We start from the raw sequence: 13,216 nt of genomic DNA, 5'->3' as shown, positions 1-13,216 counted from the left end.
AGTATTAGGGGAGGAGTCCGGAAACCTGTGTTGGGGGGAGGAGCTCGGATCCGGATATGGGGAGAAGGGGTCAGGTTCGGGGCCTGGCAGGAGGTAGGGCACAGTCCATGGGCCAGCAGGGGAAGTTCCAGACCCGCGTACACCGCGGTGGAAGAAGAAACACCGCCCCAGCCCGCGGGCGCCGACAGCTTCAGCCTCCTCAACGCCGCCGCTGCAGCCGCTTGCGTAAAACGTGCAACCTCCGCCAGCGCCGCAGTTCGCGGGGCGGAGCCGACGCCCCAGCCAATGGCGGTTGGCCATGTGCCATTGCGTCTCCCCACTCTAGCCAACCAGAGGCAGCGCCAGGCTGCACCTGTCCTGGCCTTTAAAGGGCCGAGGGTACTAGAGACGCGGCTTACCATTCTGTCCACACCGAAGCGGAGACGCACGTGGGAGCCACGAATAGAAAATTACCGTTTGCCTTTATTCAAGTCAAGTCCCCCGCCCCAGGTCCCATCCTACATCTCGGGCCCGGGACCCCTGGGAGGGGGAAGCAGCCGTCCAGGGCCTTCTGAAGGGCCTGGGACACGTGCTCCGTCCTCTCTCTCAGCCGCCCGGGCCGTGGGGCGCCAGGCCCCTGCAGGGCTTCTAAGAAGTCAGGCAGCTGTGTGGGCAGTGAGAAGATGGGCACGGTACGGAAAAGGGAGGGCACGGCGTCTGGGTGGAGCAGCCTGTCGAAGCAGGCTCCGAGGTAGCGGCCGGGAGCCCGGCCCTGCAAGAAGTCGGGCAGCACACAGCTGAGCGAGGCGGCGAAGGCGTCGTGTGGGGCGTGCGCCCTCGGCGCGGACGCCCCATCCTGCAGCCACTCGCGGCACAGTGCCACGGCCCCGGGCGAGAAGAGCAGGACCACCACGCCACCCTCCTGCAGGGTCTGGCGCCGCTGCGCGTGGAACCAAGCCAGGGGCCCCTGCGCGCTCAGTTCACGACGGCTCCACAGGTCCACAGTCACGCGCAGCGGCAGCTGGCATAGCACCGACGCTAGGACGCTAGCTAGGCGCTCGAAGTCTGCGTTGTCGGCGGAGTAGAGGAGTAGAACCCGGCGAACCCTGGCGGCCGCTGCCAAAGAGAGCACAGGGGAAGCAAAGAGGTGAGATGGCCCGAGGCCCGGCCCGCTCGGGGCGGCCCCCGGCCCGGCGCTTGCTCACACTCACCCCCCGAGCGGACGTCCTCCTTCAGGAGCTGCAGCCACTCTGTTAGTGGAGAGGGGCAGAGGCAGCCAGTGAGCCCAGCCGCTGCCTCTCCGTGACTCCCAAGCCCACTCTGGTCTTGCTTATTGGGGGGGGGTTGGGGGGGGGTGCTCACCTTTCACGTGGTCCTTTTTGAGAAGGAAAAGGAGAAGCAGCATAGCGGCAAAGAGTAGGCAGGCCAGCCACACCAGGGCCCAGCGCTTGTGGATGTCTGACAGACCCAAAGGAGAAGCCGGGCTAGTTAGAGACCTCACACATAAGCCCCACTTCACTGAGAAGAACATCTGAGGCTCAGAGAAATGAAATGACTTGTCCAAAGTCCACCTCACAGAAGTGGCAGAGCCAGGATATGAACACAGATCTATCTAGTTGAGTGACCTTGGATAAGTGACTTCACTTTCTGCCTCAGTCTGCACCTCTGTAAAATTGAGATAAGACTGGAACCTACTTCATAGGGTTGTGGGGGCTAAGTCTATTATTAACACACATTAAACACTTAACACAGTGCCTGGCATAGTAAGTGCTTCAACTGTCCCCTAAGCCTAGAGTGGCTGGGCTCTTGACCTCACCCTCCTGAAAGGCCTCCAAACTGGTGTCCCTGCCCTATATGTTTTGCCCTGAATCCATTCATCACGTGGCAGCCCCAGAGATCTTTTAAAAATATAAATTTGGCTGCAGCCATCCCATTATCAAAGCCCTTCAGGAAATTCCTGCTGCGCTTAACATAAAATCCAAATCCCCTACACTTGCCTCCAAGGCCCTGCATCCTCATCTCATGCCAAGGGCCTGCCCAAGACTCTCCACACTGGTCACCTTGGATTTCCTCAAAAAAGCACCCCACAGACTTCATAAAAATGCATCTCCACCCTCTTCACTTAGCTCAGCCTGCAGAGTTCAGCTCAAACTTTTCCCTGAGCCCCTCACCCCACCTAGGTCAGTTTCCGCTACAGGCATTCACAGCCTTGGACACTTTCACTTCAGAGTGCTTCAGTAGCTGACAATGTAAGTGATGGCCTAGCTACTGTATCTCTAGCTGTCTAAGGGTTGGAGTGGGGACAGGGTTTGTATCTTTTGGATGATCCTTGGATCCCAGCAAGCTCTCATCCATGTTTTTTGAATGAAGGAAGAATGTTCCTCTGGTTTATCTGAGCTCAAGGAAGGACAAGGCCATTGCATGTGCTGCCCCCAGGGATAGTCCCTGCCAAGGTTTGAGCTCCTGTTATAGAGAGGAAGGGCGGCTCTTAGAATACTCACATTTGTCCATGGGGCAGGCCCATAGCACTCCCAGGCCGTCGTCCCATAGCTGTAAGACACAAAACCAAGTACAGACCCCCAGCTTGTTCAACACCCAGCAAGTTCTGGCCAGCCTGATCTCCTAGTTCCCAGCCTCAACTATGCTTATTTGTCCATACACAGCAGGTTGCTGCAAACTGCTCTGCCTTTGCTTATGCTTTACCTTACTGCCTGGAATGTGCCTTCTTCCCTGTCAAGTCTGGCCCACCCTTCCTTGAAGCTTTCCCTGGAACCCACCACTTAGCACATGTGGGTGTGATGATGTGTTTACTTGTCTCTAGCGAAGGAGCCCTGGTGGTGCAATGGTTCAGTGCTCAGCTGCTAATCAAAAGGTTGATGGTTGGAACCCACTCAGTGGCTCTGCGGGAGAAAGACCTGGTGATCTGCTTCCGTAAAGATTACAGCCTAACATACAATAAACTGAACTTATATAAAGTGTACAATTTTATGCACATGTAAAAATTCAAGATAATAAAGACATTAATCCGCTCAAAAAAAAAAAAAAAGATTACAGCCTAGACAATCCTGTGTGGCAGCTCTACGCTGTTACATGGGGTCAACTATGAGAATCGACTAGACGGCACACAACAACGGTAGGCAGCAGTGAGCTCCTTGAGGGCAGGAATTATACTTACTCTACTGTTAAACTCCCCTGGGCTGGACACAGATAGATGGTGGGTGGGTGGGTAGAATGACAGTAAGGAGGCTTAGGAAGAGTGAGCGTTTCCCTGGTGCCCTCTGCTCTGCTAAGTGCAGGGAGAGGCTAGGACAGAATTTTAGGCCTATTGCCGCCTACTCACCTGCTCACACTGGCCTGACTGCAGGTCCCCTAGTAGCTGCTCTCCAAGGCGAGCTGCCCTCTGCCAAGCCAAAGGAGGAGGCTGTTACCTAGGCGTGGCACTCTGAGATCACTGAGGGCAGGGTCCAGGTCTGAGTCACCCCCACCTCCCCAGAAACCAGCACAGGACCTGACACGGAGCAGGGGGAAAATGGGGTGGGGTGAACGTTTGAGGCCAGGTTTGAGATGAAGCTGGAGGTCTGTGGAAGAGGGTCCCCGGCCCTCACCGTGGAGGCCCTGCTGGGAAGTGGGGTGCAGCCACTGGGTTCCAAGGCACAGAGTGATCTGTTATCCTGGGGGCCTCGTGTCTCCACCAGCAGCATGTCATCCTTGAGGGGCCCCAGGGAGTCTGGAAGGGGTGAGAGGCCAGTCTGAGTGAGACTCAGCCTTGTGGAGGGTTGCCACTTATCCATCCCCCCCATGCCCTGACCTTCACCTCCAGGAGCCAGCATCTCCAGGGTTCAACCCTACAACAATGGTCTGCCCCAGCCTACCCCAGGCCCCACTCACCAGCCCATAAGCACTCTTCCAGCTGCAGCTTCTCCCAGCTGATCACCTGTTGAAAGGGGGCCAGGGTTAGGGGCACTGGAGAAATCAAGGGCCAAGGCCAGAAGGACCAGAAGAGAAGGCAAGAGGAGGTTTGTTGGGCTGGGGAGTCTGTGCTCTAGACCTAACCTTAGACAGATCTGGGTTCAAGGCTGGGTGACTAGGAAAGTCACTATACCCTTCTCACCTCAGCCTTGTGAGATCATCTGTGCTACAGGGCTTTCTGTTTCTAAAGTCCTACAAAGTACTTTACATGTTTGCTTCTCACCTAACCAACTTCTCAAAGAAGCCTCACCTGACTACCCCACTTAAAATTACAACCCCAATCCTCTCTTATCCTTCCCCACCTTTTCCCACACTATTTATATACAATTTTATACAACATGCTGTTGTAATTCACTAGTACAAGATTTTACAACCTACTGTATAACTGACTTTATTATGCTTATTGTCTGCCTTTCTCTATTAGAACATAAGCTTCATAAGGATAGTTTTGTTCACTGATATCGATCCCCAGTGCCTAAAGCATAGTAGTGCCTGGCGCATAGTAAATGCTCATTAAATATTTGTTGAATAAATGAATATCTTTATGATCATCCTTTGAAGTTATAGAGCAACCCATTCTACAGGTGGAACTAGAATAATATTAGCAGTAATAAAAGCAGCAAACATTTTCTGAGCATTTAGTCTGTGCCAGTCCCAAAGACGAAGCATTTTCTCTTATTTAATCCACACAACCATTCTATGAAGTAGTTACTATTATCATCCCCATTGAACAGATGAGCCACGCAGAGGTGAAGTGACTTGCCCAGGGTCCCATGCACTGCTAAAGTAAACGGTGGAACTCTCAGAGAGGAAGCCTGTAACTACTTTGCTCTAGGGGCCCTCCAGAAGACAGTGACTTGACTAGGGGATGGCGCAGGATCCACCCCCTGCCCACCCCGTTCTCACCTGGACACAGAGGTTGGGGTGGCCCTTCAGCAACGGGAACCCGAAGGCCTTCTGCGGAAAGAGGGATGGATGGCTGGGGTCACGGGGATCCCTAGCCTCCTTTCCTGCTCCTACTCGGGCGCCGCCCACCGCCCGGCTCACGTTCACAGTGATGTTCTCCCGCGGCAGCGGCGGGACCAGCGGCTGGCAGGGGCCCCCGCCCGGCGCCCGCCAGCACAGTGCCGCCTCTGCGGGCAGTGAGCACGGCGCATCTATCCGCCAGCCCAGCGGGGGAAGCAGCTGCAGCCGGCTGGCACGCCACAGGTTCCGGTGCGCGCGGGGGTCTGTGGGGAGAGGGTGCAGGTCACTGCGTGGGACACTCGTTCGCCCGCACTGCCTCCACCCAGAGCCCCAGGCCAGCATTTGCTCACCTTCCCTGAAGGGGCAGAGGTTCGTCCTGATGGCATCGGGCTCCATGGGCCACACCTGGAAAGGACACAGAGTTCCCCTCAGGTCACTTCCACCCAGCCTACCCTCCATGGGCATCTACCATGTGCCAGGCACTGGGGACACATTCATTCAGCAGATATTTCATCAGCACTTACCTGGTCTTTTAGCTCTTTGAAGGCCCTAGAGATGCACACATTTATTCTTCCAGCAAACCCTTAATAAGCATCTATGCCAGGCATTGGCAACATCTTCACCCAATACACTTTTAATGAGTACCTACTATGTGTCTTAGTATTATGCTAGGCACCAGGGACGTTCAGTAACTCATTCTGCAACCACTTTGTGAACATCTACTGTGGGTCAGGCACTGTGCTAGGTGCTGAGGACACATGCATTTATTCTTTCGATAGACTTTTTAAGAGCACCTATTATGTGCTTAGCCCTGTGCTAAGCACTAGAGATAATATATTAATTTATTCAGCAAAACTTTAAGTAAGAGAGCACTTACTATGTGGTAGACATCATACTTGGCAACGAGGACATTTAAGTCACAGCAAACATTTCATGAGCATCTCCTATGTGTCCTATCACTGTGCTAGGCAGTAGAGATTCATTCATTTATTCATTCATCAAACAATTAGTACCCACTGTGTGCCAGGCACTGTGCAAGTCTCTAGGGGAAATTACTAAATTTGAATTAGATGTGATTTGTTTGCTTTCAAGGAATTCACAGCTTTAGTAAGGATAAAACATGTATATAAGTTAATAAATCGAACTAAGTCCAGAAATATTTATTGAGTATCTGTTGTGTACAAGAAGAAATGAGACAAGTTGCCCAATATAAGAAAGGAAGTAATAAATGGACAAGGAAGAACAGAATAAGTTCAAGGGGAGGCCAGGCAGTTGGGGAAAAGCTTTCGGAGAGAGGTAACATTTGAGCTGGGAGGATTTGGTTGTGTGGAGAAGAGGTAAGGGCATTTCAGGCAGTGGGAACAGGGGTGGGTGTAGCCTAGTAAGTAGCTCCATTTGGATGTAACAAAGTTGACTTAAAGGGGAATCACGGGAAGGTATAATGGCAAAGGTTCACTTAAGGGCAGAGTATGGAGCCCAGATGGTCAGGGAATGTTGGAAGGGAGGTGGGTCCAGAGGTTATTGAAATAGTCTAGAGGAGAGATGGTAGAGGCCCAAACTGGCCTGAGATGGAGAAAAGGGGGAAGAGAATGAGAGATTTTAATGTCAGAGGTCAAATGAATGGGACCTGGTGACCAATTAAATGTGCAATTGATTGAAGAGAGAGGAAAGAGCCAACATATATAAACCCAGGCATGGCACGCTTCCTTGTAACAGGTTGTACTATTATTATTCCCATTTCACAGATAAGAAACAGGTTGAGAGAGGTGAAGTGACTTGCCCAAGGTCACACAGCTAGCAAATGGCAAAAGTCAGGATGCAAACCAGTCTGAATCCAGAGCATGTGCTCTGCCTTCCAGGGTGACACAAAGAAGGGATTGGGGAAACAGGAGAAGCCTTCAAGGAGGAGATGACATCTGAGTGGGGCCACAAAGGTTATAAGTAGGAATCCTGTAGAGGGAAGGTCAGGAAGAGCATTCTGGGCTATAACAGGCAGGAGTGAGGGACAGCAGGGGTCAAAGAAGGACCAGCCACTCGAGTAGGCAAGGGTTCCAACCCCTAAGAGGAATGTGGAGGATGGTGAGACCAGGAAGGTAAGGGGCCACCACCCTCACCAGCTCCCCTTCCCCTGGGCCCAGCTGGGCTCCGAGCCTACCTGAATGCAGAGGCAGGGAACCAGTTCTGTGTGGTTCAAGGTAAAGTTCTGTGGCCCAGTCTGTGGGACAAGTAGAAGGAGGGAAGCTGGAGAAGTTAAGGAGGAGGAAGAGGGTTGGAGGCCAAAGCTGAGGACCCCAGGCAGGCAGAGTGGTGATTTCCTACTGCTTATCACCTGGTGTCTGAAATCCCCCCACCAGTGTTCCCTTGCTTTGGGCATGGGTCTGTTGGCCTCTTCAAAGGTCCCGTTTGATAATGTACTAGCATCCTTAGCACTGGCCTAGAGTGGGAATGGTCTTGGCGGGAGCTCACCATGTTTCTTTGCCACCTGGGTTTTGGGGGGCCCTGGACCTGGTCCCAGTACAGGGAGAGGCTGAAGCGTTGCTCCTCAGAGACATCCAGCACCAGGCGCATGTTGTCGCCATCTGCAGACAAGTTGAGCCAGGGTAGGGCTGCTGGGGGAGACAAAGGCAGAGAGGGCATCTCAGACTTCCTTCACCATTTCTACACACCCAAGCCTGGGCCATACTCACCCACTGACCCTGTGGTGTTTCCTCCAAACCCCTTAGACTGAGAAACTCCTGGAGGGCAGAGCCTGTGACCCTATCTGAGACCAGACTTTGTCCCCAGCAGCTGGCCCAGGGCTGAGCCTGTAGAAGCCCCAGGATGTGATCTTGGGACAACTGTTCTCTCCTCCCTGCAGCCAAAAGGATCTTCCTCCACTGCTCAGAAGCCTCTGATGGCTCCCCATATTACTCCCAGTAAAAGCCAGAATCCTTACAATGACTCACAAGGCCCTATCCAATCTGGCTGCCATGACCTCACTAACTTTATCTCCTAGTCCTTGTCCTTAACTACTCTGCTGCAGACATACTGGCCTCCTTACTACTACTTAAACACACCAGACACTCCTGCCTCAGGCCCTTTGTACTGGCTATACCCTCTGCATAGAAACCTCTCCTCTCAGATACCCACATGGCTCCTTCCTCACCTCCTCAGGTCTTTTTCACTACAGTGAGGCCATCTCTGACCCCCTGCAACTCCCAACTACCTTATCTCCCCTCCTCCATTTTCTCCACAGCCCATATCGCCACCCAACTGATAGTATATTTTAAATCTCCATGTGTTCATCCCTTGCCTCCATCCTGACTCCCCACTAGAATGTCAGCTCCATGACGGCAGTGATTTTTGTGTTTGTTTATTGATTTATCTCTAGTGCCTAGGGCTATGTCTCGCATACGGCAGTTACTCAATAAATATATGTTGAATCGATGTCTACTGAATGAATGAAAAAATGAAATGCATGATGTATATCTGTATCCTCAAAGCTCTGATGCTGAGTAGTCTTTAATGGATTACCAAAGAGGCAAGCCAAGTTTAAGTTTAAGGAACCAAAAAGAAAACAAAGTTGAAATAACTTGATAGCTTCAAAAACATCACGGTGTTTATATCTTGACTTGGGTGGTAGTGTATACATATGTAAAAATCAATCAAGCTGGACATTTAAATTAGTGCACTTTACATACTTTGTTATAGCACAATAAAAAAGGAAAAAATGAACAAAAACAAAATCCAAATAATGACAATGAGGAAAACCATCAAAACCTTGACCTTCTTAGCCCTTAATCTATTGTATAATATTATTTTTATTTTTATATATTGAGGGTGAGCAGAACCATAATGCTGACAATGCTTTGAGCCTCTAGATGTCCCTAAAAAAAAACAGTTGCTGTTGAGTCAACTTCGACTCACGGCGACTCCATGTGCGTCAGAGTAGAACTGTGCTCCATAGGGTTTTCAATGGTTGACACTTCAATTGCCACACCTTTCTTCCAAGGTGCCTCTGGATAGACTTGAACCTCCAACCTTTCAGTTAGCAGCCAAGCACATTAACCATTTGCACCACCCAGCGACTCCCTAGATGTCCCCATTACTAATATATATTATAAGGAGTGAGAGACTCATGTTTATATTCCCAGTTCCTGGCACAGATCGGAGTTACTGTAGTTTATGTCTGATGAATGAATGAATGAATGAATACGCTCCACCAGCTTCTGGGATGAAGCAGCCGAGATCTGGAGCCAATTCCAAGGGTCCCTCACACTCCAGACTCTGACCCGCCCTCTCCCCAGCCCTGCTGGCCCTAGCCCCTACCCCAGCAGCTCTGGATGCTGTCCCGGACTTCGAGCCCCCTGCAGTCTGGGGAGAGATCACAGAAAAGCCTCCAGTGGGATTGGGGGCCAAGAAAAGAAGGGGGAAGATCCAACCCATGGAGGGCAGGGAAGGGCTCTCTGACCCCTAAATACCACCCACAACTGTCCAGTGCCCAGAGCACCTTCCTCAGGGGCTAGAAAGCCATGTCACCTGGAGAGAGAAGGCAGGAGGGAATGACTCTGGGGAGGATGTGAGCTCAGAGACCTGCCAGAGGGACAGGAGGAGGGTGAATGCAGAAGGGGAGTGGCCAGAGGGGAAAGAGACTAGGGAGGCCAGGGTTTGGGGCCCTGAGGCTTTGAGGCCACTTACCAGGCAGCTTCTGTGTGAAGTTGAGTTCCTTCTGGTATCTGGGCTGAGTGTAGGACCATATTTGCACCTCACCCCCCAGGGCAGCCTCAAAGCAGTCAAATACTACAGAGCCCTGTGTGGAGAGGGGTTGGGGGAAGGCTGGTGGTGCAGGGCTCAGGACCCAGGCCAATGGCAATTGCTCCTCTGTATGGACCCCTCTGTCCGTCCACTCACCCACCCACCTGGACTATACTTACGCTGTACAGCCGGAAATTCCACCATTAACGTTCCCTTCAAGCATCCTCAATTCTAAAGCAAACACTCTCCGCAGGGGTGTCAGCAGGGCAGAGATAAGGGCCCTGACTATTTAAGCCCCTGTTCTTACCCCTGCTGTCAGATCACCTGGCCAAAGCTAACGTGACAGACACCCCAATGCAAATGTGGGACACCCCTCCCCACAGAGCTTGTTCTCATACACAGTGCCTCAGTGGGCCTCACAAGTGCTTTGTGAGGTGGGCCAAGTAAGCATTTTCCCTTTCTCCACTTTTCCAGATGAGAAACTACAAGTTGGGGGTTGGAGGCAGGAGAGGAAGTCAAAGGGTTTAAGTGATTTGGCCTCAGTGGAGACAGATCTTCCAACCATGTTTGGCCCCCTGAGGCAGGGGGAAGCCCCAGTGCCCTGTATCATGGTGCATACATAGTGCATAAATAGTGTAGTGGGCAGAGCATTAGTCCAGGAGTCCAGAGAAGTAGACCCAGCCCACAGATCTCCCCTCTCTGAGCCTCAGCTTCTTTACCTGGAAAATGGGGGCGATGATGGGGGCGATTTTGAGGATTACAAAATAAAGAAAAAATTAAATTCACTGAGGTCCTTCAGCACTGGGCGTTACACCAAGTGCTCTATATGTTAGGAACTCATTTAATTCCTGCTGCAGACATCTGAGGTAGGACAATTCTCATTTCTACTTTACAGACAGGAAAACTGAGCCACAAAGGATTGAAAGGGCTCACCCACAGTCACATATCAGAATTAGGACTGAAAGAGCTAATGCATGTGAAAGCACTTTATAGGTTTCCTGTTTAGAAGGTAGTCATTGTTGTCATTATCATTCCACATACCACAGACTGACCAGACCGCACGAGGGACGCAGGTACTTGCACCTCCAGCAGGACGCAGCGGGCAGTAGGGTAGGCCTGGAAGGAGAGCACGACTTGGGACTGCAGAGAAGCTGTAACAGGGCAAGGGGTGGGTCAGGCCCAGCAGCCATGGGCAGGGCCCTGGCAAGAGGCAGTTGGGACAGCTGGGTTCTTCTCACCGTTGCTAGGCTCTCTGGGCTCTGGATCAGATGCTCCTCCAAACTCTTCCTCATCTTCAGGCTTCGCCCAGTGCCCTGGAAGGACCCAAGAGTAAGGCCCCAGTCAGGCCTCCTGCTCTGGGCTGACTTTAGGAAGCAGAGGCAGGCCTGGGGACTGGGGAGTGGACAGGGAGACCAGGCTGGCCTAGGGGTCCTTAGGCCAGTGTCCTCCAGGAGACCACTGAAGATGACCAGCACTGCCCAACAGATCCCCCGGTCCTCATGCCTGCCCCAGATACACTCCCACGTGCACACACACACAGCCATGGACTTGCTCACCATGCACAGCCAACTGGACGTCCACACGCACACAGAGGTCACAGTCAGTCTCATGATAGCACCTCAGCACCAGCTCTGTCTGCAGGCGTGTAGGCACCAGCACAGGGCCTGGAGGGGGCTCGATGGTCCCAGGCAGACAGAGCACGTCACCATCTGTACAGGAAGGATGGGGTGGGAGCTGAAGCTGTTCAGAACCTGGAGTTCTGCACCGGACACCCCCAGAGGGCCAAGGAGCTTTGGGCTCTTCCTGGGCCAGTGGGGTAGTGATGGCGTGAGTCTGGGACAGCTCCCATCCTTCTGCCAACCTGAGTTCTTTTCTCTCTAAGAGTAGGGATACTCACCCCAGAGGTGGCAGGAGAGGCCCTGGGAGGGAGGAAAAGGAGAATCAGTTTATGTCCCCAAATCCAATCACCTTTCCTTGCCTGAGACCTCTGCCCACATCTTTTTAGGGCCCCCAACTCCAAGCCCCTCCCAGAAAACAGACCCCTCCCCCTTCTTCTTTTCCCCTTCCAGTACCAGACAGACCAGCCAGGGCAGTTCTGGTGGTGGCGGCAGTGACAGGAGCCAGGCTAGGGCTGTGATGGGCCGCAGACTGAACCCTGAGCCTTCTTCAAGTCTCCCAAAGCCCCAGACTCACCGGAGAGCAGTGGGCGGTGTTCTGAGGCCCTATAAGCCTCTCCAGAGGGAGGACCCCGGGGCTGCGACCCAGTGCCAAGGACAGCAGGAACCAGGGCACAGGCATCTTCCAGGTGCCGAGGCACCCAGGCCAGAGGCCCTGTCCTGCCCCCCCAAGGGGGGGGCAGACCCCCTCTCCCCAGCCCCCACTCAGCCCAGGGCAGGTGGGCAGCAGGGGCCAGAATCCCTCCCCAGCCCTGGGGTCCAGCCCTGGGTGGCTTGCGCACTCCCTCTCCTGGATGTCCTGACTCCCGTCCCACTCCCAGCTGGAGTGCTTTCGTTTTAGCTCCCGGCAGGCAGTCGGCTGTTCCCGCCCCCGCCCTGCCCCTCCCACCAACACCAGGCCTGGGAGCCGGCAGCCAAGGACTAGGGTGGTGGCCTCACTGTTCCTTCTTTCTCTCTCCTCCTCCTCCTCTGCTGACACTTGGCTGGGAGGGGCCCCTGGAGAAGGCAGTGGCAGTATCATGGCTGAGTAAGGGAGCTCTTATTCACCCTGAAAGTCGCTGAGGAGGGTTCAGACCATGTTCCCCGGGACCTGGGCAATCCTGGGCCACTTTCGCTTCCCATGTAACCCTGAGACATAGACCCTGGGATCCTGGGGCCCACTGGGGGCCTCCTTACTGGGTACCTCGGGTCCTTCACACAGCTCCTTCCCTTGTGGATAGCGGCCCTAGAGGCAGGGGCAAGAGGCACTGAATGTGGGCTTTCTCCACTGCCTTTTAGGCCCAAGTGTGGTTTGGCGGGGAGGGGGGTAGGGGGGCAGGACTTTGAGTCAGCCAGACAGGGGTCCCATTTGTGCTTTTGCCATGGGCTGGCAGTGTGACAATGGACACTCCACCTTTCCAAACCTCAGTTTTCTCTTGTTTTGGAAGCATCACAGCAAGGATTTTCTTCGTACTTGAGGAGGCAATGCTTGTTGAGTATGTGAGAGAAGTGGATGTTAGTGTGGACACGGAGGATTCTGCACACAGATTGGTTCCTAACAACTGTCAGGCAGAGTCCAGGCCACTTGGTACCACTGACCCTCTTCCCCAGTCAGGATCCCAGCCACACTTGAGAAGCACATTGTGTTTCTTAGTTTATCACTTTTGCCTTTATTCATCTTTCCTGCTCCTGGTGTCCATCGTCCCACCTTTATTCCCTGTCTATCCAGGTCCTCTTTCTCTGGGTCCGAGTCCTCCCTCCCTCCCCCTCTGGACAGGGTGGGGCCGGGGAAAGGAGGATCCCTGGTCTCCAAGGGGGCTTTCTCCTGCCCCCCTGTGGAGACCCCCTTCAGAAATCCTATAGCTCCTACCTGCCCTATCCCTGCTCCAACCTCTCCAACCTGCACTGGAGTG

At 53.2% G+C, this 13,216-nt stretch overlaps 1 protein-coding gene across 1 annotated transcript; it reads right to left on the bottom strand.

Moving 5' to 3' along the window:
* Positions 1–464: 464 nt before the first annotated feature.
* IL17RC (interleukin 17 receptor C) lies at positions 465–11,946 on the bottom strand. Its single transcript, XM_004368669.2, has 19 exons — positions 11,842–11,946; positions 11,546–11,567; positions 11,205–11,357; positions 10,887–10,961; positions 10,690–10,799; positions 9,592–9,703; positions 9,223–9,267; positions 7,381–7,520; positions 7,070–7,129; positions 5,265–5,319; positions 4,996–5,177; positions 4,855–4,905; positions 3,868–3,913; positions 3,585–3,706; positions 3,320–3,379; positions 2,481–2,529; positions 1,342–1,437; positions 1,191–1,229; positions 465–1,095 (listed from the first exon to the last, which is right to left on the bottom strand). The coding sequence occupies exons 1-19, from the start codon at positions 11,944–11,946 to the stop codon at positions 467–469; spliced, it is 2,151 nt and encodes a 716-aa protein (XP_004368726.1). The 3' UTR covers positions 465–466.
* Positions 11,947–13,216: the final 1,270 nt, after the last annotated feature.

This window comes from Trichechus manatus, unplaced genomic scaffold (genome assembly GCF_000243295.1).
Source record: "Trichechus manatus latirostris isolate Lorelei unplaced genomic scaffold, TriManLat1.0 scaffold00001, whole genome shotgun sequence".
Lineage (NCBI taxonomy): Eukaryota > Metazoa > Chordata > Mammalia > Sirenia > Trichechidae > Trichechus > Trichechus manatus.
This window is presented reverse-complemented; position numbering and strand designations above follow the sequence as displayed.